Source organism: Entelurus aequoreus, linkage group LG20 (assembly GCF_033978785.1).
Source record: "Entelurus aequoreus isolate RoL-2023_Sb linkage group LG20, RoL_Eaeq_v1.1, whole genome shotgun sequence".
Lineage (NCBI taxonomy): Eukaryota > Metazoa > Chordata > Actinopteri > Syngnathiformes > Syngnathidae > Entelurus > Entelurus aequoreus.
In genome coordinates this window covers 26,763,317-26,787,218 of record NC_084750.1, presented here as the reverse complement: position 1 = coordinate 26,787,218, position 23,902 = coordinate 26,763,317, and the positions used below count along the sequence as shown (strand labels likewise).

General features: G+C 40.9%; 1 protein-coding gene across 2 annotated transcripts in view; it reads right to left on the bottom strand.

The window, feature by feature from the left end:
* xrcc1 (X-ray repair complementing defective repair in Chinese hamster cells 1) overlaps window positions 1-22,829 on the bottom strand; it is a 59,714-nt gene extending 36,885 nt beyond the window's left edge. The window contains exons 1-9 of one of the 2 annotated variants that reach the window (XM_062029847.1): window positions 22,233-22,829; window positions 22,063-22,155; window positions 13,950-14,057; window positions 13,700-13,858; window positions 13,132-13,206; window positions 12,927-13,050; window positions 12,631-12,740; window positions 6,772-6,925; window positions 6,159-6,390 (exon numbers count right to left, since the gene is read on the bottom strand). In XM_062029847.1, the coding sequence (XP_061885831.1) occupies window positions 6,159-6,390; window positions 6,772-6,925; window positions 12,631-12,740; window positions 12,927-13,050; window positions 13,132-13,206; window positions 13,700-13,858; window positions 13,950-14,057; window positions 22,063-22,155; window positions 22,233-22,283 (1,106 nt within the window). In that variant the 5' untranslated portion in view covers window positions 22,284-22,829. The remainder of the gene's footprint in view (window positions 1-6,158; window positions 6,391-6,771; window positions 6,926-12,630; window positions 12,741-12,926; window positions 13,051-13,131; window positions 13,207-13,699; window positions 13,859-13,949; window positions 14,058-22,062; window positions 22,156-22,232) is intronic. The other variant, XM_062029846.1, reaches the window with a different exon arrangement.
* Between the last annotated feature and the right edge of the window lie 1,073 nt (window positions 22,830-23,902).

Genomic DNA, 23,902 nt, shown 5'->3' with positions numbered 1-23,902 from the left:
CAGACCTTCCCACTCTGGAGGCTATTGTCAAAAATCTTCGTTTCAGACCACTAGCAATGCCGTTTGTGTGGGATAAAAGGCTGAAACGGTACTTATTTTCACCGTTTCCACCTCAAAACAATTCTGTGTGACAGGCCCTCAGTGTAGCTCCTCTTAGGTACCCTGATCGTCTTCAAGATTTTGTTCCTGGCCTGCTTGCTTGAACAGGACCCAGTCCCCAATCCTGTAGGACTCCTCCTTAGCCTGACGCTGCTTCCCAAGCTGAGGTGTAAACCAGGGCTTGTTGTTGTTGTACGTGCAGAAGCTCCTAGACCGCACACAAATATCCTCACAGAAGCTGATGTATGATGTGACCCTTTGTGAGGATTGCGATTGAATCTTCACTTAAACGGAATTATGTGAGGGTCCCGTCAGTCGGCATCATAGCGACAGTAAAAATATTACACTAAGTGTTTGTTTTATTATGGTTTGCTATGGTTAGTTTGTATGTTTAGCACCTAGCAATGCAGCGGATGCTATAGTGTCACAATCAATCACTCGGCTTCTAAAACTTATTGCTCATCCTCTTTGTGTTCAGGCTCAAAAATATAAGATTCTGGATCATAATTTTCCCAAAGTAATCGTTGTTGGCTTTCACAAAGTCTGCTTGATTAGCATTGTTGTTGATGGGGAAGAGATCTGTGGTTCCTCCTCTACGTCACAGATCACATAACTGGCTTGCTCATTATCTCTCAAAATAGCTAGGGAATCTCTGTGAGATTGATACTATTTTGATTATATCTATTTATCCGCAAACTTGGGAAGTCTTTTGGTGTCATAAATCAGATATATATGATAATAGCTTCAGAGGCAAATTGTTTTTCCACTCTACTGGTACTTTAATCAATATCATCTAAAGGTTTAGTGATATTTCTTGCCACCGTTTTGCTGATGATATCCAGCTTTACTGCTCCTTTAAGCTGTCTGAGATCCAATTGTTTAGTGGACACAAAACAATGGCCATGCGATATCTCTCTGCAGCTTAATGCAGACAAAACAGAAACACTGGTTATTGCACCTGATGACTCATTTCCAGGGATAAAAAAAAACGTACTTGGCGGACTTAGGCCAGTCTAGTAAGCAAAGACCCAGAAACTTGGGAGTTATCTTTGACAAAGACAAGTCATTACTGCAGCATTGTAAGCAGCTGACAAAGAAGTGCTTCTTTCATCCAAGGAACATCTCCAAACTCAGGAAAATGGTGTCAGAGAATGATTTGGAGCATTCATGCTTTGGTGTCCTCGCGTTCAGACTATTATAATACGGTAGTCTGTTTTCATGTCTGAACAAGAAGGAGCTCTCTCGACTGCAATAAGTGCAAACCCCTGCATTGAGAATTCTGACGCGTGCAAATAGGGGGGGGACACATATCCCTTGTTCTAAAAGAACTTAATTGGCTGCAAGTGTCCCATAAGATCAAGTTCAAAATTCCAGTTCGAGCCTTCAGAGCCTTGCATGTTCAGGCTCCTTCCTATATCAGTGATCTGATCCAGCCTTACACCCCAACTGGGGCTCTGAATCTGCTGTAGGTTCCACCCACTCGTTTACGGACTGGAGGTGAGCGATCCTTCCAGACTGTGGCTTCCATGCTTTGGAATGATCTTCCGCCCTCATTGCGCTCAATCAACTCTGTTGATACCTTTAAAAGCAATTTTAGTTGTTTATTTAAACTGAGTTTTTATATTGTATATTTATATTGGCCTTTTGTATTACGGTGTAATTTCTGAGATTTTAACTGTGTTAAGAAGCACTTTGTGGGTTTTTGTCTGTGAAAAGTGCCATACAAATAAATGTTACATACTTACTATTATTAAGAAATTCTATAAATTTTTTGTGATAATAATTAACATTGTGTTTTGTTGAAAGCAGTTGTTAATGCAAACAAAGATAGATTGAAAAAAAGACAAAAAGAGGGAAGAAATACATCTACTTTTCATTTATCCATCCATCCATCCATCTTCCTCCGCTTATCCGAGGTCGGGTCGCGGGGGCAGCAGCCTAAGCAGGGAAGCCCAGACTTCCCTCTCCCCAGCCACTTCGTCCAGCTCTTCCCGGGGGATCCCGAGGCGTTCCCAGGCCAGCTGGGAGACATAGTCTTCCCAACGTGTCCTGGGTCTTCCCCGTGGCCTCTTACCGGTCGGACGTGCCCTAAACACCTCCCTAGGGAGGCGTTCGGGTGGCATCCTGACCAGAAGCCCGAACCACCTCATCTGGCTCCTCTCGATGTGGAGGAGCAGTGGCTTTACTTTGAGCTCCTCCCGGATGACAGAGCTTCTCACCCTATCTCTAAGGGAGAGACCCGCCACCCGGCGGAGGAAACTCATTTCGGCCGCTTGTACCCGTGATCTTGTCCTTTCGGTCATAACTCAAAGCTCATGACCATAGGTGAGGATGGGAACGTAGATCGACCGGTAGATTGAGAGCTTTGCCTTGCGGCTCAGCTCCTTCTTCACCACAACAGACCGATACAGCGTCCGCATTACTGAAGACGCCGCACCGATCCGCCTGTCGATCTCACGATCCACTCTTCCCTCACTCGTGAACAAGACTCCGAGGTACTTGAACTCCTCCACTTGGGGCAAGATCTCCTCCCCAACCCGGAGATGGCACTCCACCCTTTTACGGGCGAGAACCATGGACTCGGACTTGGAGGTGCTGATTCTCATCCCAGTCAGCTGCGAACCGATCCAGTGAGAGCTGAAGATCCTGGCCAGATGAAGCCATCAGGACCACATCATCTGCAAAAAGCAGAGACCTAATTCTGCAGCCACCAAACCGGATCCCCTCAACGCCTTGACTGCGCCTAGAAATTCTGTCCATAAAAGTTATGAACAGAATCGGTGACAAAGGGCAGCCTTGGCGGAGTCCAACCCTCACTGGAAACGTGTCCGACTTACTGCCGGCAATGCGGACCAAGCTCTGACACTGATCATACAGGGAGCGGACCGCCACAATCAGACAGTCCGATACCCCATACTCTCTGAGCACTCCCCACAGGACTTCCCGAGGGACACGGTCGAATGCCTTCTCCAAGTCCACAAAACACATGTAGACGGGTTGGGCAAACTCCCATGCACCCTCAAGGACCCTGCCGAGAGTATAGAGCTGGTCCACAGTTCCACGACCAGGACGAAAACCACACTGTTCCTCCTGAATCCGAGGTTCGACTATCCGGCGTAGCCTCCTCTCCAGCACACCTGAATAGACCTTACCGGGAAGGCTGAGGAGTGTGATCCACGATAGTTAGAACACACCCTCCGGTTCCCCTTCTTAAAGAGAGGAACCACCACCCCGGTCTGCCAATCCAGAGGTACCGCCCCCGATGTCCACGCGATGCTGCAGACTCTTGTCAACCAAGACAGCCCCACAGCATCCAGAGCCTTAAGGAACTCCGGGCGGATCTCATCCACCCCCGGGGCCTTGCCATCGAGGAGATTTTTAACTACCTCAGCAACTTCAGCCCCAGAAATAGGAGAGCCCACCACAGATTCCCCAGGCACTGCTTCCTCATAGGAAGACGTGTTGGTGGGATTGAGGAGGTCTTCGAAGTATTCCCTCCACCGATCCACAACATCCGCTGTCGAGGTCAGCAGAACACCATCCTCACCATACACGGTGTTGATAGTGCACTGCTTCCCCTTCCTGAGGCGGCGGATGGTGGTCCAGAATCGCTTCGAAGCCGTCCGGAAGTCGTTTTCCATGGCTTCCCCGAACTCCTCCCATGTCAGAGTTTTTGCCTCCGCGACCGCTGAAGCCGCACACCGCTTGGCCTGTCGGTACCTGTCCGCTGCCTCAGGAGTCCTATGAGCCAAAAGAACCCGATAGGACTCCTTCTTCAGCTTGACGGCATCCCTCACCGCCGGTGTCCACCAACGGGTTCTAGGATTGCCGCCACGACAGGCACCAACTACCTTGCGGCCACAGCTCCAATCAGCCGCCTCGACAATAGAGGTGCGGAACATGGTCCACTCGGACTCAATGTCCAGCACCTCCCTCGTGACATGTTCAAAGTTCTTCCGGAGGTGGGAATTGAAACTCTCTGACAGGAGACTCTGCCAGACGTTCCCAGCAAACCCTCACAATGCGTTTGGGCCTGCCAGGTCTGTCCGGCATCCTCCCCCACCATCGCAGCCAACTCACCACCAGGTGGTGATCGGTAGAAAGCTCCGCCCCTCTCTTTACCCGAGTGTCCAAAACATGAGGCCGCAAATCCGATGACACAACTACAAAGTCGAGCATGGAACTGCGGCCCAGGGTGTCCTGGTCCCAAGTGCACATATGGACACCCTTATGCTTGAACATGGTGTTCGTTATGGACAATCCGTGATGGGCACAAAAGTCCAATAACAAAACACCACTCGGGTTCAGATCCGGGCGGCCATTCTTACCAATCACGCCTCTCCAGGTTTCACTGTCGTTGCCAATATGAGCGTTGAAGTCCCCCAGTAGAACGAGGGAATCACCCAGGGGAGCACCCTCAAGTACTCCCTCCAGTGAATCCAAAAAGGGTGGGTACTCTGAGCTGCTGTTTGGCGCGTAAGCGCAAACAACAGTCAGGACCCGTCCCCCCCACCCGAAGGCGGAGGGAAGCTACCCTCTCGTCCACCGGGTTGAACTCCAACATGCAGGTTCTGAGCCGGGGGGGAACAAGAATTGCCACCCCAGCCCGTCGCCTCTCACTGCCGGCAACGCCAGAGTGGAAGAGAGTCCATCCCCTCTCGAGAGAACTGGTTCCGGAGCCCTTGCTGTGCGTCGAAGTGAGTCCGACTATATCTAGCCGGGACTTCTCCACCTCGCGCACTAGCTCAGGCTCCTTCCCCCCCAGCGAGGTGACGTTCCACGTCCCAAGAGCTAGCTTCTGTAGCCGAGGATCGGACCGCCAAGTTCCCTGCCTTCGGCTGCCGCCCAGCTCACATTGCACCCGACCTCTATGGCCCCTGCTATGGGTGGTGAGCCCATTGGAGGAGGGACCCACGTTGCCTCTTCGGGCTGTGCCCGGCCGGGCCCCATGGGGACAGGCCCGGCCACCAGGCGCTCTCCGTCGTGCCCCAACTCCGGGCCTGGCTCCAGAGGGGGGCCCCGGTGACCCGCGTCCGGGCGAGGGAAATCTGAGTCTCGGTTCTTGTATTTCCATAGAAGTCTTCGAGCTGCTCTTTGTCTGATCCCTCACCTAGGACCTGTTTGTCTTGGGAGACCCTACCAGGGGGCATGGAAGCCCCCGGACAACATAGCTCCTAGAATCATTGGGACACGCAAACTCCTCTACCACGGTAAGGTGGCAGCTCATTTAACCTTCATAATTTTTCATTAAAGGGGAACTGCACATTTTTTGTATATTTGCCTATCGTTCACAATCTTTATGAGAGACAAGAAGAGGTCATTACAATAATAACAACTCTAAAAAAACTTAAAAGCAAGAGATATTTGGTCTGACAAATCACTTTGTGAAGCTTCACAAAGAGGCAATTGCAAAACCAATTACACATGCGATAAATCAATCTATTAGACAAGGAATAGTGCCATCTTCATGGAAGATTGCCAGAGTCACCCCAATATTAAAGAGTGGTGACAAAACAAAACCAGAGAACTACCGTCCAATTAGTATTTTAACCATTATTTAAAAAATTGCAGCGAAATGGGTTGCTGTGCAACTAACTGAAAATCTAAATAATAGTCAGACCTCACTCTATCCAATGCAGTTTGGGTTTAGGAAGCATCACTCCACAGAGACAACCACTTGTTATTTTCTGGAAAATGTAAAACATCTACTAGACCAAGGTGGTTTTGTGGGGGCTGTGTTCCTTGACCTGAAGCGAGCATTTGACACAATCAATCATAAGGTTCTAATCGCTAAACTAACCCATTTTAATTTCTCTAACAGAGTCCTCTGCTGGATAAAATCGTGTATGTCGGGCAGAAAACAAGCAGTGCAAATTGATAACTCACAATCTACCTTTCTTGCATGCACAGCTGGTGTCCCACAAGGCTCAGTACTGGGACCAATTTTATTCAGTCTATAGGTCAATAATCTATCTGATGTGTGTAGAGCTGTAAAGGTACAGTTATATGCTGATGACACCGTTTTGTATGTTATTAATATTTAAAGCAAACATGCTCACATTAGGTGCGTTGAGTCGGGCGTCCAGTCAGGTCTGTACTTTGCGCCCATTTCCAGCGCCTTTTCCCTCAGCTCCCCTCTGAAAGGATTCTGGAAGCCGCTGAGGACGAACACCACCCCCTCCATGATGCGCTTGAAGGGGACTTGCTCCACACTCGGTTTGGGTTTGGCCTCGGCTTTAGGCAAACTGGCCCGCTTTTTTTCAGTGGAGACAGCCGCCTTCGCTGGTGAGGCTGCGGTGCAGAGACAATGAATAATTTAAAGCAAACTTTTTTTCACCAAGTACCACCTCAGAAGACACTTGGCTCTCCAAGTACCACCATAGTGACCAAAATAAATTACAGTCGCTTAGTAGACCTAAGAATTCATTAAAAACAAGGTATAGGTTTTATTTAACAAATATATTTAAAATTGTTGGTCACTGTAACATTACACACAGTTTGAACAATAACACTGTGTTTGGATATCGGAAAATAAAACACCGTACTTGAATCAAGTGATTCTTTGGCGTACCACTAGATGGAGCCCACATAATACTCCAACTAGTGGTACGCCACCACAGCTTGTGAATCACTGATTTTAAAGTTCCGGTGCAATTTTGACAAGAGGCAAACCTTTGGGGGGGCAGGGGCTCGGCGTGCTGCTCTTGAGTTTGGGGGTCGCCGGTTTGAACTCTGGAGAGCTGCCAGGGCTGGTTTTCTTGGCGGGAGGGAGACCGGGGGCAGACTGCCGTTCTTTGCTGAACTCAAACTTTCTCTTTGCAGGAAGCTGTTGTGGAAGAGAAGTGAAAAGAAACGATTAACTCCACCAAGAACATTATGTTTTCATCGCTTTTAGGTAAAAAAACAAAACAAAAACTTTTTTTTTTAAAAACGATAATAAGAATTTCTTATTATTTATTCATGTGAATTTGAACTTAATTTTGATTTGAAATGTTTCTGTATATTCTGGACGTCGTTTACATCGCTAAAAGAAAAATCTAAGGAAGAGAATCCGTCTGCCATCTTCCACTAGTTTTTTTTTTTTTTATATATAAATCGCCCGCTTGAACATTCCCTCTTCTCTTCTCAGACTCTCTCGTCGTCATTTGGGATGTGTGGGTCTGTTGTGATTTCCCTTCCTGGTTCGATGACCCGCCCTATCTTGCCTCTGATTGGCCTGTCCGTAATGTTTCGCCCTAATCTTAACCAATCGTGACTCATCATAGTAGATTTTCTTATACGTAAACCAACCAATCATCGTATATTTTGTCCCCTGCCCATGGAGTTGCTTCGCTACGTAGCTTCGATTTTTAAGTTAATAATCTTTAATGGAAAACCGTAGTTTTTACCACTGCAGCCGTAAACCAGAATTGATTATCAAAAACCGTACTACAATACGGTAAAACCGTAGTTGTTGGCAGGTATGGCAAAGAGACGGATCAAGATTTTAACACACATTGTATGTCGGAAAAAACAAAGAAAAACTGAAAATATTTTTTCATTAAAAAAAAAAATCACATCCATGATATCCATCCATTCATTTTCTACCGCTTGTCCCTTTTGGAGTCGAGGGGGGTGCTGGAGCCTATGTCAGCTGCATTCGGGCAGTAGGCGGGGTACACCCTGGACAAGTCGCCACCTCATCGCAGGGCCAACACAGATAGACAGACAACATTCACACTCACATTCACACACTAGGGCCAATTTTAGTGTTACCAATCAACCTATCCCCAGGTGCATGTCTTTGGAGGTGGGAGGAAGTCGGACTACCCAGAGGGAACCCACGCAGTCACGGGGAGAACATGAAAACTCCACACAGAAAGCTCCCGAGCGCAGGATCGAACCCAGGACCTTCGTATTGTGAGGCAGATGCACTAACCCCTGTTCCACCGTGCTGCCCCATGCCTGATATATACATACATATACATATATATAAACATAGAGACAGACATACATACACGCACACACACACTTTGCATGCAGTAGGCTTTCGGCCCCCGGCGAAAACCTTAGCCCAATGCGGTTCCCCAGTCAAAAGGTTTGGACACCCCTGCCTCAAATTTTCTGAGATTTTCAATTCAAAGTTTTCATAAACTGTAAGCTATCCATCCATCCATCCATCGATTTCTATCGTCACCCTGGAAAAGTCGCCACCTTATCGCAGACTGTCATCCATAATCATCAAAACTATAACCAGGCTTGACATATCTCACTTTGCATGTCAGGAGTCAATATCACATGTTAATAAATGTTTTATTCTTGTGTAATTTGCACATGATTAAATTCTACAGAAGAATATTATTTCTTATATTTATTTACTAAATCGTTATTTGTTTTCTTCTATGCTACGTATGTGCCTCTTGAGACCTTACCTCAAAACTAAACATAATTCAGTGTTGGCGTTAACACACTTTTTGTGTCTTTTTACACCTTGAAATCAGAAAGGCTGTGCAATTCCAGAAGCCCCCGCATCCCCCAGACGCAGATATTTATTTTTTTACCGCCCGGTTTGCTTGTTTTTTTATTTTATTTTATTGATTATCGCATTCAGCCAGTGTTTTGTTTTGTTTATATTTGCCGGGTCAAATTTCCATCCCCGTTTATTACATTTTTATTGGTCGTAAACTTTGATTCGCCAAAAGTTTTATCAATGACAAATACTGCCTCAGTTTGCACTGGGACTTCATGGTAAACACTAAGGTGAGTGTAAAGTCAAACTTTTTATTTTGTGCCATGTCTCCAGTAAATGAGTTGTTTTAGTCTTTTTGAGTCCATGGAAACTTCACTTTTATCTCCCGCATGGATGGATGGATCGACATCGTTCGAGGATGGAGACAGGCAAGCTGTCAGCTTCAAGCTAACCAGCACCCAACTAGACTCCTCCACCCCAAAAACATACTTAGCAGGTCAACAAATGGGGCAAATATGTGCCCTTTGAAGTGTTTATGTGCGAGGAGTATTCAAAAAGGAGTCTCTTGGAGAAGTGGCTGACAAATTAGCAAGCATCGCTGACAGTGACGTCATCACAGTCATTCTTTACTGAAGCAGAGATGCTGACCGTGCGTTATGATAAACACGCATGCGTCGCCAGGCTCTGCTTTTTATCGATAGACTTATCAGAAGTAGTTTTTTATTATCTATAGCAGGAGTGTCAAAAGTGTGGCCCGGAGACCATTTGCAGCTAATGTTTTAAAGGCCCACAGCACAAAATACTATTAAAAATGTGTTTTAAAAACTAACAAAAGTAGAATAAAAAAGCTTACAGGTGAAATATAATTTAGAAACATGTTGCAATGTTGACTAATAAAACAAAGCTGTCATTTCTCAAAACACAATATTGAATCAAAATCAATGTTTTTATGAATTATTGACCTATCCAAGGCTCAGATTACTTCACATCAAATATTCCACTTTGAAAAATATTCTTTGTGAAAGATTTAGCATATTTTGTGTGTTTGCCACAAAAAAAATGTTTTCTTTGACAAAAAGGGCAGAAAAAAAACAAACAAAAAAAACAACATACATTTTTTTTTTTTTAAATTAAAATTAGAACTGACGAATAGATCTGAAGTTGTTGTAGACTCTAGAGATTTAAGCATTAAATAAATAATGTATGTATGCCCTGGCACACCATTATCATAATTTCATGACCGAAGCAAAAAACTTTTTACACTTTTATACTGAAATAAATACACCTACAACTTATTAAATACAAATATAGGAAAAAACTACCGGCAGCGGTAAAGTTTAGATCCATGAAGGAAAGAAGAAAATGAATGTTTATAACTGAATACATTTACATACAGTATGCACAGAAATGTGTTGTTTTTTTTAAATTATTTTTTTTAATGAATTAAGTAACGTTTATGACAACCTTTTTCCAAAACAAAATATAGAATGTGAGATTTAACAGGATAATGCATACATTTATCATTTGTTTTTAAAACACTTACAAAAAAGTGGGGGACCCCATTTTTATGACTTGATGGGGTGCCTGGGTCCCCATTTAGAAAATTCCTAGCGCCAACCCTGATAATTGATGCTAATCCACCCATTTTTCCCCAAAATATTAATCGACAAGAGAACCGTTAACGAACCGAATAGTTAAGCAGAATCGGAACCAGGATTTTTTCTTTTAAGGTTTTTGTTTGAAAGACCAAACATTTTACACTACAAAATTCCACACGACTTTAAGGTCAATTCAGTCTTGGAAACTAAAGCAAGTGGTTGCCTGGCAACTACAAATGGGAAGGATTTTACTTTGCTACGCTTGAAGATTTCTAAGGAAAATGACAGCAGGTCGCTGTCAAGGAGCGCCAAATGTCTTCCAAACATGTTTTTATTTATTAAAGAAGTCCTCTCCTGCTAATTTCACTGACTTTTGCAATAATATGAGATGTCAGTTGGGCAGCATAATAAGTAACTTTGAATAAAATACACCCCACAACTTAAATGGGAACTGTTATTTTAGGGGAAATTTTGTCTTCCAGGGTGTACCCCGCCTTCCGCCCGAATGCAGCTGAGATAGGCTCCAGCACCCCTCGCGACCCCGAAAGGGACAAGCGGTAGAAAATGGATGGATGCATTGATTCACTATCCTTATGTACCGGTAAGACAAGAACACATATGTCTTTCTTTTTTATGCATTCTAAATCATAAAACATGGCAAGTACAAGGTGGCTAACAATGCAGCTAATGGGAGTACTCTATTATGCCCTAAAACATCTAAAAAGAGCCATCAATACTCCTTTTACATCTTGTCAACCTGAATATTAACTTTTTAATTAAAGTATTAGCGATATTATTATAAGCGCTAATGTCGAGGAACTACTTTTGACAGCGCATTGATCACAGAGAGCTAACTAGCTTGTGCTGCTATATTGACATAATGAGCTGCTGCATCGCCTCTGAGTGAGCAAAAGTTAATTCTAGATTATAAATCATGCCTCTCACCTGAATAGTAGAAGGTTGTAGACATAAACCCACAATTTGGTCAACTCTGACATCCAATTTAGACCCGGAGATGATGAGAAAGACACGAAAAGACGCTCGTTTGCGGCACTTTTTTTAAACCCTTCGTGATGATTATGATTAATTTTTCATCTAAACGGGAAGATATAAACATCCCATCAGTCTATATCCCAGTGAGAGCATAAATTGTACAGTAAGTGATTATTTTATCATGTTTGTTGCCTCTCATGAATCTGCCATGATTAGTAGTGTTGTTATTGTCGAAGGGAAAAGCGAACGTTGTGATGCGTCTGAAATTAATGCAATGCTGTTTGCTTGAAAGTAGCAAAGTACGTAAATATTACCGTAAATTACGAGCTATAAGCCACAAATTTTTTACTACACTTTGAAATTGGCGGCTTATAGGACGGAGCGGCTAATTTATGGATTTTTCTTGACTGGTGGCAATAATAAAAATAGTTTTCAAAAGAAAAAACAAACAAACCTGAGAATGTGTTTTACTGTTAGTGCTATTGCGCCATCTTTTGGACGAGTTTAATCACTGTGTTTTCAACCGGAAATGCAGTACCGTTCAGTTTTCTGGCCGTCCATAGCCTTCCCACTCGTATGGATTCTTCATTCTTCAAGCCCCACTTAAAATAACTTTCCGTTTTGGTTGATTTTGGCGGCGCTAGTGAGCCAAAGCGATAGTGTTTTCCCATGAGGACTAGCCCATATAGCGTCATACTGACATGATGTCTGCTGTAATATTTGCACAAATATTACGTCTCTAATGGCTATGCTAAAGTTAAATAACAGCAATGTACAGAGACACCCTGGATGAAAACCAAGGCTTCCCATCCAACCTGATGAAGCTAGAGACGTGCTGCAAAGAGGAATGGGCCAAACTGCCCAAAGATAGGTGTTCAAAAAGACTTGAGGCTGTAATTGCTGCCAAAGGTGCATCAACAAAGTATTGAGCAAAGGGTCTGAATACTTATGTACATTTCAGTTTTTAGTTTTAATACATTTGCAAAAAAAAATAAGAAAAAAAAACTTTCATTATAGGGTATCATGAGGAGAAAAATTAATTTAATCCACTTTGGAATGAGGCTGTAATATAACAAAATGTGGAAAAAGTGGAGCGCTGTAAATACTGTACGGATGCACTGTCAGGGATTGTCTGGAACCGAGGTGTCCATACCCTCTTTATACACGGCTCTGTCACTAGTGGTACGCCAAAGAATCACTTAATTGAATATTCCAACACGGTGTTACTCTTCAAACTGTGTGTAATGTTACAGTGGCCAAAATATTATGTATACTTGTTAAATAAAACCTCTGCTTTGTTTTATTGAATACTTAAGCTTACTATGCTACTGTATTTTAATGTTAATGGTGATACTTGAAGAGCCGAGTGTTTTCTGAGGCGATAGTTGGTGGAAAACGTTAGAGAACCATTGTGCTAGGTATTTGCAGCCTCTTACCCTCCGACCATGCCTACTCTGTCGCGATTGGTCAGGGGTTGCTGACGTTGCTTACCTGTGGCGAGGCAGAGCTGGAGGACGAGGCGTGGCCTGATGACGAGGAGGCGGGCCCGGAGGCCTGCAGGGTGGCGGTGGCGTAGCTCAACTTGTTACTCTGAGGGGACGCTGTAGGGGAAGCGCACACAAAAACGAAGAGGAGAACGCACGATTACTTTCCAGAAAAATCACAATGAAGTCATATCCGCCTTCTCGTCTGCTTTGGAAGCGGATTTAATGAAAAGCTAATCAGCGTCCCAATGGTTTTGTTCATTTTCAAAGTGGAGTCAGCAGCTAGTGAATGTGAATGTTTGCCTTTAGGGGACGCGCTGGACTTGGCCGCGTTGTCTCGGCTGAAAAACAAACTGCCGGGCTGAAGGTTGGAGCCTGATGGGGGAGCGTCTTCTTTTACCCGAAACTGACCCAGCTTGGTCAGTTTCTAGTCAGACACACAGAGAGACAAAAAACAAGTGTTTACTTTTGGTACTAATCATGTCCGTGTAAAAATTGACTTTCTTACCGGGGACGTCACTGGAGGGTCGTTTTTGTCTGGAGGTGAATGGAACGTCACGAAGGCCAGTCCATACGCGATGTTCTAAGACAGACACATCTTGTATTTCATTCCAAACACTAAACATGCCTTCTCTATAAGAACACATTGTTGCAGGAGAGAAATTAATACATTACACAGTAAATAAGTCACAGAATTGCCAACGTGACTTATGTCAGGGGTGTCCAAACTTTTCCAGCAAGGGCCACATACCTAAAAGTTTAAAGGTGCATTACCTAACATTTAATGGTGGTTCTCTGGTGAAAAGTTTGCATAGATTGTTTTACAGATTTATCTTGGATACAATTTGTACATTAAGGATACTAAAAGCCATTATCTGCTCAGCTAAATTAACAATAACATCCACTAAAAACTAATGTAATGTCATATCTCATTAATGAACTCACTGTATTTTTGCCAATAAAAAACAAACTGGACCGCGGGGCGCACTTCAGACGCCCCATCATAGCCCAACTGTATGCATGGTAAATATATGTGTTGTGAGCCACACACAGACTCCAGGCGATCATCTTCTTACTTTACTGTAAGGCTGGCTGCAGACAATCTTCACCCGGTCCCACTTCTCCTGTGCCGTGCTCTTCTGCAGCTGGCTGGGCCCAAAGAAGCGCACCCTGTTCATGTTGGTGCCGTTACGGCTCTCTGTTGGCGACATGAAGGACGACGTGACCAGCAACACCTGAAAGATGGACGCCGAGGTTTTATGAGGGGGGGGGAGAAACGACCCGTGAGAACCATTAGAGCAGCAGTGATGCGGTTAGGCTTTTTACCTCATAGTCCTGCTCTCGGACGGAGGAGGAATTTCCCACCAGCACCTCAACGAAAGCCGAGCCTTCATTCCCGATGTCGATGCTGTGCACCTGTTCCTCCTTCTCCAACTTAAGACAGAGCACAATGATTGGGGTTCAGACATTATATTATGAATATTAGGGCTGTGAATCTTTGGGTGTCCCACGATTCGATTCAATATCGATTCTTGGGGTCACGATTCGATTCAAAATCGATTTTTTTTCAATTCAACACGATTCTCGATTCAAAAACGATATTTTTTTTCCGATTCATAAAAAAATTCTCTATTGCAGTGGTTCTCAAATGGGGGTACGCGTACCCCTGGGGGTACTTGAAGCTATGCCAAGGGGTACGTGAGATTTTTTTTAAATATTCTAAAAATAGCAACAATTCAAAAATATTTTATAAATATATTTATTGAATAATACTTCAACAAAATATGAATGTAAGTTCATAAACTGAACATCAAATCAAGTAGGCTATTCCATTCATAACCATAAAGCCTGAGTTTCCCCCATGCCATGATGGTTTGACCCTCACTAAAATGTCTGTCAAAAAGAACTGTGAAAAGAAATGCAACAATGCAATATTCAGTGTTGACAGCTAGACTTTTTGTGGACATGTTCCATAAATATTGATGTAAATATTTATTTTTTTGTGAAGAAATGTTTAGAATTAAGTTCATGAATCCAGATGGATTTCTATTACAATCCCCAAAGAGGGCACTTTAAGTTGATGATTACTTCTATGTGTAGAAATCTTTATTTATAATCAAATCACTTGTTTATTTTTCAACAAGTTTTTAGTTATTTTTATATCTTTTTTTCCAAATAGTTCAAGAAAGACCACTACAAATGAGCAATATTTTGCACTGTTATACAATTTAATAAATCAGAAACTGATGACACAGTGCTGTATTTTACTTCTTTATCTCTTTTTTTCAACCAAAAATGCTTTGCTCTGATTAGGGGGTACTTGAATTAAAAAAAAATTCACAGGGGGTACATCACTGAAAAAAGGTTGAGAACCACTGCTCTATTGATTCAATACATAGGATTTCAGCAGGATCTACCCCAGTCTGCTGACATACAAGCAGAGTAGTAGATTTTTGTAAAAAGCTTTTATAATTGTAAAGGACATTGTTTTATCAACTGATTTCAATAATGTAAATTTGTTTTAACTATTAAATTAACCAAAAATATGACTTATTTTATCTTTGTGAAAATATTGGACACAGTGTGTTGTCAAGCTTATGAGATGTGATGCAAGTGTAAGCCACTGTGACACTATTGTTCTTTTTTTTTATTTTTTTTTATAAATGTCTGTTGATAATATTCATTTTTGTTTCACTACTTTTGGTTTGTTCTGTGTCGTGTTTGTGTCTCCTCTCAATTGCTCTGTTCATTGCAGTTCTGAGTGTTGCTGGGTCGGGTTTGGTTTTGGAATTGGATTGCATTGTTATGGTATTGCTGTGTATTGTTTTGTTGGATTGATTAATTTAAAAAAAAAAAAATTTAAAAAAAATTATTAAAAGTAAATAAATTTTAAAAAAAAAAATAGATTTTTTAAAAATGAGAATCGATTCTGAATTGCACAACGTGAGAATCGCGATTCGAATAGATTTTTTCCCACACCCCTAATAAATATACAGTGTTGGCGTTAACGAACTTTTTGTGTATTTTTACGCAATTCCAGAAGCCCGCACAGATTTTTTTATTTTTCTTTACTGGCCGGTTTGCTTGTTTTTTTTTTATTTGATCGATTATCGCTTTCCGTCTGTGTTTTGTTTATATTTGCCGGATCAAATTTCCGTCCCTGTTCATTGCGTTTTTATTGGTCGTAAATGTTGATTCGCCGAACGTTTTATCAATGACAAATACTGCCTCAGTTTGCACTCGGACAACTTTACCGCGAGGGGCTGTCAAAAAAAAAGATTCATGGTAAACACTAAGGTGAGTGTAAAGTCAACCTTTTTAACTTCATCCTGAGCCATGTCTCCAGTAAATTAGTTGTTTTAGTCTTTGTGAGTTCATGGAAACTTCACTTTTATATCCCGCTGAAGCGACATCCTTCAAGGATGGATACAGGCTAGCTGTTAGCTTCAAGCTAACCAGCACCCGACCACCCCAAAAACATACTTTGTAGGTCAACAAACGGGGCGAATATGTGCCTTTTGAAGTGTTAATATGTGAGGAGTGTTCAAAAGGAGTTTATTGGAGAAGTGGCTGACAAGTTAGCAAGTGTCGCTCGCATCGCTGACAGTGACGTCATCACCGCCATTGTTTACTGAAGCAGAGATGCTGATTGTGCGTTATGATAAACACGCGTCGTCAGGCTCTGCTTTTTATCGATAGACTTATCAGATTTAGTTTTTTATTATCTATAGCAGGGGTGTCAAAAGTGTGGCCCGGAGGCCATTTGCGAACCGCAGCTAATGTTTTAAAGGCCCACGGCACATTCTAAAAAGACTATTAAAATAAACAAAAACATAACAAAAGTGCAATAAAAAAGCTTACAGGTGAAATGTAATTTAGAAAAAGTTGCAATGTTGACTAATAAAACAAAGCTCTTTTTTTTTTTTTTTTTAAACTGTCATTGCTCAAAACATAATATTGAATCAAAACCAATGTTTTTATGAATTATTGACCTATCCAAGGCTCCGATTACTTCACATCAAATACTCCACTTTGAAAAATATTCCTTGTGAAAGATTTTGCATTAACAAAAACGGAAGAAAATACACAAACAAAAAAACAACAACAACAACAAAAAACTTAGAAAAGACGGATAGATTTGAAGTTGACTTAGACTCTAGAGATTTAAGCATTAAATAAATAATGTATGTATGCCTTGGTACACAATTATCTTCATTTCATGACCAAAGAAAAAAACCTTTTACACCTTTATACTGAAATAAATACACCTACAACTTATTGAATACAAATATAGAAAAAACTACCGGCAGCGGTAAAGTTTACATCCATAAAGGAAAGAAGAAAGTGAATGAATGTTTAGAACTGAATACATTTACATATGCATAAAAATTTGTTTTCTTTTGTATTATTTTTGTAATGAATTAAGTAACATTTATGAGAACCATTTTCCAAAACACAATATAGAATGTGAGATATAACAGGATAATGCATACATGTACACTACCGTTCAAAAGTTTGGGGTCACATTGAAATGTCCTTATTTTTGAAGGAAAAGCACTGTACTTTTCAATGAAGATAACTTTAAACTAGTCTTAACTTTAAAGAAATACACTCTATACATTGCTAATGTGGTAAATGACTATTCTAGCTGCAAATGTCTGGTTTTTGGTGCAATATCTACATAGGTGTATAGAGGCCCATTTCCAGCATCTATCACTCCAGTGTTCTAATGGTACAATGTGTTTGCTCATTGGCTCAGAAGGCTAATTGATGATTAGAAAACCCTTGTGCAATCATGTTCACACATCTGAAAAAAGTTTAGCTCGTTACAGAAGCTACAAAACTGACCTTCCTTTGAGCAGATTGAGTTTCTGGAGCATCACATTTGTGGGGTCAATTAAACGCTCAAAATGGCCAGAAAAAGAGAACTTTCATCTGAAACTCGACAGTCTATTCTTGTTCTTAGAAATGAAGGCTATTCCACAAAATTGTTTGGGTGACCCCAAACTTTTGAACGGTAGTGTATGTATGCATTATCACACATACCTACTCAGTGGCCTAGTGGTTAGAGTGCCCGCCCTGAGAACGGTAGGTTGTGAGTTCAAACCCCGGCCGAGTCATACCAAAGACTGTAAAAATGGGACCCATTACCTCCCTGCTTGGCACTCAGCATCAAGTGTTGGAATTGGGGGTTTAATCACCAAAATGATTCCTGGGCGCGGCCGCAGCTGCTGCCCACTGCTCCCCTCACCCCCCCAGGGGGTGAACAAGAGGATGGGTCAAATTCAGAGGACAAATTTCACCACACCTAGTGTGTGTGTGACAATCATTGGTACTTTAACTTTAACTTATCATTTGTTTTCAAAACGGTTACAATACCAAAGACTATAAAAATGGGACCCGTTTCCCTCCCTGCTTGGCACTCAGCATCAAGGGTTGGAGTTGGGGGTTAAATCACCAAAATAATTCCCGGGCGCGGCGCCGCTGCTGCCCACTGCTCCCCAAGGGGATGGGTCAAATGCAGAGGACAAATTTCACCACATCTAGTGTGTGTGTGACAATCATTGGTACTTTAATCTTTAAAAAAGTGGGACCCCAAAAATTTACTTTGGGACCCCATTTTAATGACTTGATGGGGTCCCTGGGACCCCATTTTGAAAATTCCTAGCGCCAACACTGTATATGTATATATATATATATATATATATATATATATATATATATATATATACACACACAGGTATACACACTACCGTACAAAAGTTTGGGGTCACCCAAGCAATTTTGTGGAATAGCCTTCATTTCAAGAATAGACTGTCGAGTTTCAGATGAAAGTTCTCTTTTTCTGGCCATTTTGAGCGTTTAACTGACCCCACAAATGTGATGCTCCAGAAACTCAATCTGCTCAAAGGAAGGTCAGTTTTGTAGCTTCTGTAACGAGCTAAACTGTTTTCAGATGTGTGAACATGATTGCACAAGGGTTTTCTAATCATCAATTAGCCTTCTGAGCCAATGAGCAAACACATTGTACCATTGGAACACTGGAGTGATAGTTGCTGGAAATGGGCCTCTATACACCTATGTAGATATTGCACCAAAAAACAGACATTTGCAGCTAGAATAGTCATTTACCACATTAGCAATGTATAGAGTGTATTTCTTTAAAGTTAAGACTAATTTAAAGTTATCTTCATTGAAAAGTACAGTGCTTTTCCTTCAAAAATAAGGACATTTCAATGTGACCCCAAACTTTTGAACGGTAGTGTATATATATATATATATATATATATATATATATATATATATATATATATATATATATATATATATATATATATATATATATATATATATATATATATATATATATATATATATACCTGTATATACATACACATATATATAGAGCGCACTGCTGTGTTTAAACGGAGACAGGTGTGGACAATATTGGAGACAGACGCACTTGTCCCCAAACTAAAAGTATAAAGGGAAGGAGAACACTATTTAATGTTGTTTTAATTTTCTCAATGCCGCGTTCATCAGCTGCTGTGACTGAGCGTTAATGAGGTGAGAAATCATGCAACAGGCAATGTGTCGTGAACGTTGTCACAACTTGTTTATAAAGTCCTTACTTTGATGTTCACTCCTTTATTTAACTGCTAACTGTATCAGTGTTTAAATAACATCAGTACTAGCTTAAATGTTTTTGTCACCTCATCGAATTGAACGCAGGCTGTGAAGATTGTGTATTCGATGTGAGTTCAGTTTGGACACTCTTGAACTAAAGTAACAAAAGTATCGATATTTTAAAATAGACAATCGACATTACAGCATAAAGATCTGGTATCGGCAGTATCGATATTTCAGTGTTGATTTGCACATCATTATTGTAAGTGATAGGCAAAATTCACTCTTTCACCAAGTCAGCAGCTCAATATGTCAATATAGCAGCATTAAGCTAGTTAGCTCTCTGTGATCACGGTGCCGCTATAAAAGTAGTTTGTCTGACTTATCGCTTATAATAACAATGTTGATAATACATTGTTAATATTCAGGTAAATTGAGTATTGTTGGCGTTTTGGGATGTTTTTTAGAGGGTTTTATGGGCGCAATAATGTACTTACATTAACTGCACTGTTAGCCACCTCGTGCTTGCCGTATGTTACGAAATAGATCGCGTTGATCCTAACATACTGTTGTAGGGCTGGGCGATATATCGAATATACTCGATATATCGCAGGTTTGTCTCTGTGCGATATAGAAAATGACTATATCGTGATATTCGAGTACCGGTATACGTTCTCAAGCAGTTGCTTTTAGCTGCGGGCATTACACTACAGGCGTTTCTCACTCTTTCTTGTCTCTCCTTCTCACAGAGACATAAAACAAGCGCACCTTCTTACATACGTCACATACGTATACGCCCTCACGGAGCAGAGAGGTAGTGGCATGGGTAACGTTAGCTGTGGTGCGAGTGGTAATACGAGAGAAAGAAGGTGCGAATCTGGTAACAAATGAAGGAATAATTAATTCCCAAGAAAAACAGCAGGGGGTCCATCGTCTGGCAGTGGTTTGGCTTCAAGCGGGAATATGTCGAACAGACAACCGTAATTTGTCAAGTGTGGGGCAAAAGCGTTGCTACAAAAAGTAGCATTACTGCTAATATGTAGCATCATTTGAAAAGTCACCTGCTAGAGAATGAAGAGTGCTTGAAACTCCGCATGTCAACATATCCGTTCGGTGCCACACTAACAAAATGCAGAGGCAACTATTTCCAGATCAACATCGTATGAGAAAAATAGTCAACAACAGAAGGAGATAACGTCCGCAGGAACCTACCACATAGCGAAGGACATACACTATTTGATTTCCTATTATGCAGCTCATTTTTATTTGAATGTTATTGAAATATCTTGTGTGACATCATACACAGAAGTGCACTTTATTTGTTTTAAACTATTGTAGTGGCGTTCTGTACAAAAAGTGCACTTTAATTTAGTGTTGTTTTGATAAGTCATCTTGGTGACATCATGCACAAAAGTGCACTTATAACTTGTTTTAAAATGTCTCTGACAATTTTGCACGTTCTGTTTTGAAATTACATGAATGTTTGCCACGGCTTAATAACTGTTTAATATAAACAGTTTTAGTAAACTGACTGAGTTGTGATTTCCCTCTCTGCATGAAAGTTTAAAATGAGCATATATTAATGCAGTATAAACAAGAATGTTTTAATGTAGACACATAGAATCATCATACTGCTGTGATTATATGCATCAAGTATTCATTCAAGGCTAAGGCAATATATCGAGATTAGGGCTGCAACTAACGATTAATTTGATAATCGATTAATCTGTCGATTATTTATCAGATAAAAGAGACAAACTACATTTCTATCCTATCCAGTATTTTATTGACAAAAAACAGCATACTGGCACCATACTTATTTTGATTATTGTTTCTCAGCTGTTTGTAAATGTTGCAGGTTATAAATAAAGGTTTATTAAAAAATTAAAAATAATTTTTTTTTTAAATTTTTATAAAAATAAAAAACAAAAAATAAACTGCGCATAGCATAGATCCAACGAATCGATGACTAAATTAATCGGCAACTATTTTAATAATCGATTTAATCGATTAGTTGTTGCAGCTCTAATTGAGATATATATCGTGTATCGTGACATGGCCTAAAAATATCGAGATATTCATATATTAATACTATATATATTTTAATATATTAATAGTATAATAATATACTCTATCCTCCTTCAAAATCGCAATAAAAGTACACCTCCAGGCAGCTACAACCCTAAACTAACACCCTCCCCGGATTGTTAATAATCAAATGTAAACAATCAAATGTAGATACTTTTTCTTATGCCTTCTGATCTCTCTCTATGTCCACTACTTGCTGTACATATCCTACCAAGTCAGACCTACACTGTTCCAATATCCATTTCTCTGTTCTCAATTGTTGATGACTGATGATAACAACCAAACCTAACCCCTCCCCCCTCCTCCACACCCCGGATTGTAATTAATGTCAATAATTCAATGTGATTATCTTGTGTGATGACTGTATTATGATGATAGTATATATCTGATAGTATATATCTGTATCATAAATCAATTTAAGTGGACCCCGACTTAAACAAGTTGAAAAACTTATTCGGGTGTTACCATTTAGTGGTCAATTGTACGGAATATGTACTTCACTGTGCAACCTACTAATAAAAGTCTCAATCAATCAATTAATAATAAAAGGCCATATCGACCAGCCCTAACAGAGAGTCAAAATCTTGTTCTGGAATGAATCCATAGAAACATGTCGATGCTAAAGTGCACCTTAACACGTTGTGTATGTTGCTGCAAACAGGAGAATTGTGCAAATAGCTCCCAATGTTAGTGAGAAGATAGGTGTGTGCGTGTGTGTGTGCACCTGCAGGATGACTGAAGTTTGCTTCTCTCCGGCTCTGGCCGCTTTCCACTTCCTGTAGGTGTCGGAGCTTAGCAAGTTGTCTGCTTTGTGCGTCTGCAAGGAGGACACACAGCAAACATTTGAAATCTGTTTTGTTTTCCCCTCCATCAGTGGACGTCTTCTTAACTTACATTGTCCTCGCTGCTGCACGACACCACGTGCTGCACTTTGATTTCGGGCATTTTTGACGCCTTTTAATTAGCCCGTGCGTGTGTGTAGTTATGAAGCCTGTTTTTCTTCAAGTTGAAAAGTTAGCGTGACTCGCCGGCATGAAAATAGTATTTGTCATGAAAATAGTATTTGGACTGCAACAAATGGATCGGCTAGTGAGCTAGCATGCTAGCAAAACAACAAGGAGAGTTTACTTTTTAGCTAATAAACCAAAATACTCCCAAGTGACGTAAATTCTAAAACCACTATTCGCTTGGTAAACATCTGCTTACTCCTTCTTCTATCGCAGTAATTACTGCGGATTATAAATATAGTTTTTATATTGCACGTATAATGTCCAATTCTTTTTCCCACCCAAAACCACTATATGAGGTTGTCACCACACTTCCGGTATGTTCATCCAATCAGAAGGAGCGTCGTCTTCTTCTATTTTTTTTCTTCCAGTAGGCGTATTGCTGCCCTCCACAGGTCTTTAGCGGCACGTCATATTCGCCTCACATTTTTAGGAAGATACTGTATAGCCACTTCTGTAGTTTTGCTGATGTTTGTAGCTGAGAAAAGTATTAAGTAAAGTGTCTTCACTTCCAGTTTCTGAGTTTTACATGCATGGTGGCGTAGCGTGGCATAAAAAAAACTGTTTTCTTCTTCTGTCATTTATTTGCGGATTAGTATAGTAATTACTTCCACTGGCTGGCCAAACTGTGGTACTGCATGTGTTTATTTATGTAAGAATGCCGAATACATAATACTACAGAAACATGCAATTAATGTTATATTATAAACTGATGCAAGTATTAGTGTTGTGTTGATTTTTTTCAGTTTATAGTTTGACCACATGAATAATACTCCAGGGGTTCTTTGTTTTTGCCTGTTTTAATTACCTGTAGCAGGGGTCCCCAAACTATGGCCCGTTGTTGGTTTTTTTTCAAATCAAGCAAATCATATTGTTGATGTAGCTACCCATATCTGCTGTACATATTTACTTTAACAAAAAGAAGTGTGGGATACTTCTCTCGTTGCCTTATTTGTATTTGACTTTTATTAAATGTTTATATATACATAAATAAATAAATACATATATATGTACATACATACATATATACATACATATATATGCATACATACATATATATGTATATATACAGTATATCACCAAGCCTATACCATCCCTAATGTGAAGCATGGTGGTGGCAGCATCATGCTGTGGGGATGGTTTTCAGCGGCAGACTAGTCAGGATAGAGGGAAAGATGAATGCAGCAATGTACAGAGACATTCTGGATGAAAACCAACACCTCCCATCCAACCTGATGGAGCTTGAGAGGTGCTGCAAAGAGGAAAGGGTGAAACTGCCCAAAAATGGGTGTGTCAAAGCTTGTGACATTGTATTCAAAAAGACTTGAGGCTGTAATTGCTGCCAAAGGTGCATCAACAAAGAATTGAGCAAAGGGTCCGACTAAGTATGTACATGGGATTTCTTGATTTTTTATTTTTAAAAGATTTGCAAAAAAATAAAAAAGGTGTCATTATGGGGTATTTATTGTAGAATTTTGAGGACAAAAATGAATATATTCCATTTTGAAATAAGGCTGTAACATAACATAATGTGGAAATACTTTCCGGATGCACTGT